The sequence below is a fragment of the Salvelinus sp. IW2-2015 genome, unplaced genomic scaffold (genome assembly GCF_002910315.2).
Source record: "Salvelinus sp. IW2-2015 unplaced genomic scaffold, ASM291031v2 Un_scaffold1481, whole genome shotgun sequence".
Taxonomy (NCBI): Eukaryota; Metazoa; Chordata; class Actinopteri; order Salmoniformes; family Salmonidae; genus Salvelinus; species Salvelinus sp. IW2-2015.
In genome coordinates this window covers 100886-103558 of record NW_019942937.1, presented here as the reverse complement: position 1 = coordinate 103558, position 2673 = coordinate 100886, and the positions used below count along the sequence as shown (strand labels likewise).

Genomic DNA, 2673 nt, shown 5'->3' with positions numbered 1-2673 from the left:
CGACTTGCCAAAACTATAGTTAGTTAACAAGAAATGTGTGGAGTGGTTGAAAAACGAGTTTTAATGACTCCAACCTAAGTGTATGTAAACTTCCGACTTCAACTGTATTTATAAATACTTCAACTGTATACACTGTATTCTATACAATCTACTGCATCTTGCCTATGCCGCACGGCCATCGCTCATCCATATATTTATATGTACATATTCTTATTCATCCCTTTACATTTGTATGTATAAGGTAGTTGTTGTGAATTTGTTAGATTACTTGTTAGATATTACTGCATAGTCGGAACTAGAAGCACAATAATTTCGCTACATTCGCATCAACATCTGCTAACCATGTGTATGTGACCAATAAAATGTAATTTGTTTTGACATACTGTCCATAATGTCTATACATCCCATCACATATACCAGTGGAGGCTGCTGAGGGAAGGACGGTTCATACTAACGGCTGAAACGGAGCAAATAGAATGGCATCAAACATATGGAAACCATGGTAACCATGTGTTTGATGTGTTTGATACCATTCCACCAATTGCGCCCCAGCCATTACCATGAGCCCGTCCATCCCAATTTAGGTGCCACCAACCTCCTGTGACATATACACATACATGCATTTATATTATTTATACTCCGGACTCCAACATTGCTCATACTAATATTTATATATTTCTTAATTAAAAAAATTTACTTTTAGATTGGTGTGTATTGTTGTGAATTGTTAGATATTACTGCACTGTAAGAGGACCTGTCACATCCTGACCATAGAGAGCTCTTTTTTCTATGGTAGAGTAGGTCAGGGGGTGACTGTTTTTTTTCTTCTAGTTATTATTTTCTATGTGGGGTTCTAGTTTAGTTTTTCTATGTTTGGGTGTTTGGTATGATTCCCAATTAGAGGCAGCTGGCTATCGTTGTCTCTAATTGGGGATCATATTTAAGTAGCATTTTTCCACCTGTGTTTTATGGGATATTGTTTTGAGATAGTGTGTATTTTGAGTTAGTGCACGTATCATCTCTGTAGTCACTGTTAGTTTATTGTTTATTTGTTTATGTCTCTGCTTAGTTTCACTTTCTAATAAATATTATGTGTTACTCAACATTCGCTGCGCCTTGGTCCGTTTCTACCAACGAACGTGACAGGACCACAATGGGAATTAGTCCCAGACTGTATTGTGTGTTATCCTCCATGATTTAACAATGGAAATTAGTCCCAGACTGTATTGTGTGTTATCCTCCATGATTTAACAACGGAAATTAGTCCCAGACTGTATTGTGTGTTATCCTCCATGATTTTACTCATGAGCATGTATGGCTTTTTCAAGTGTTACGTATGCTTGTTTTAAAAAATGCATAAACGTAACTAAGTTGGAGCTAGGAACACAAGAATTTCGCTACACCCGCAATGACATCTGCTAAATATGTGAATGCGACCAATACAATTTCATTTGATGAGGGATAGTTTTACCTCAGTGTCTCCAATTTACATTGTGGATTCTCAAGTCCAGCACAGACGAATCTCACTCCTGAATCCTGGAATTAATTTCCTCCAAATCTAGCTTTCTCAAACTTGACATGCTTAAAGCTGAGAGTTGAAGCAAGCACCGCAAAGGATTTCTCAGTTAGGTTGCAATCATTCAACCTGGAGATAGAGGATGCAGCTAAGTAATCCACACAAATCTATAACTACATTTATAACATGAAGGTGCATCTTTATAATTATAACATCCACTTTCCTTTGCAGTGGAGACAGTCACAAAGTCACTRACTTCAATGTCTCCAGTTTACAGTGTGGATCCTCCAGTCCAGCAGAGAGCAGCTTCACTCCTGAATCCTGYAGTTTATTGCCACTCATGTCCAGCAGTCTCAGACAGCAAGAGTTTGATTTGAGAACAGAAGCCAGTGCCTCACAGCTTTTCTTGGTGAGTTTACATTCGTTCAGCCTGTGAAACAAAAGGTGCATCTCAAGATACCCAGGTGCCAACAAAACATCTCCCCTTAGGGACTGAGTTGTCAGCCTAAATGGTAATGCAAACTGATGTTCATTATTATGTTATATTAGCATGCTGTCTGGAATGTAACTTGACTAAGCACTTACAGGGCTGTTCTAGAGGATCTGACAACTGGGAGAAGTTTGAGAAGAGATGCATCTGATCTGATGTATTTCTTCAGGTCAAACACATCCAGCTTCTCGGAGGTCAGCAACATGAAGACCAGAGCTGACCACTGTCCAGATGAGAGTTTAGATTTTGAGAGACTTCCTGATCTCAGGTAGCTTTGGATCTCCTCCACTAGAGAATGGTCATTCAGTTCATTCAGACAGTGGAACAGATTGATGCACCTCTCCAGAGGGAGTTTCTTTCTGATCTTCTCCTTGATGTACTTGACTGTTTTCTTGTTGCTTTGTGATCTGCTTCCTGTCTGTGTCAGTAGGCCTTGTAGGAGATGCTGATTGGACTGCAGTGAAAGGCCAAGAAGGAAGCGGAGGAAAAGGTCCAGGTGGCCATTTTCAAACTGCAAGGCCTTGTCCACTGCATCTTGGTATAGTTTCTTTTTGTGGAGGGATCTCCCTTTAGCCATCAGATTGTTGTTGTCGTTAGTGAACATGAGGAACACATATAGTGCAGCCAGAAACTCCTGGATACTCAGATGTACAAAGCAGTACACCTT

General features: G+C 39.8%; 1 protein-coding gene across 1 annotated transcript in view; it reads right to left on the bottom strand.

Moving 5' to 3' along the window:
• The window catches only part of LOC112070977 (NLR family CARD domain-containing protein 3-like), a 6583-nt gene extending 3916 nt beyond the window's left edge, over positions 1 to 2667 (bottom strand). Inside the window, exons 1-2 of the mRNA XM_024138437.2 lie at positions 2102 to 2667; positions 1773 to 1946 (exon numbers count right to left, since the gene is read on the bottom strand). Coding sequence (XP_023994205.1) covers positions 1773 to 1946; positions 2102 to 2610 — 683 coding nt within the window. The 5' untranslated portion in view covers positions 2611 to 2667. The remainder of the gene's footprint in view (positions 1 to 1772; positions 1947 to 2101) is intronic.
• Positions 2668 to 2673: the final 6 nt, after the last annotated feature.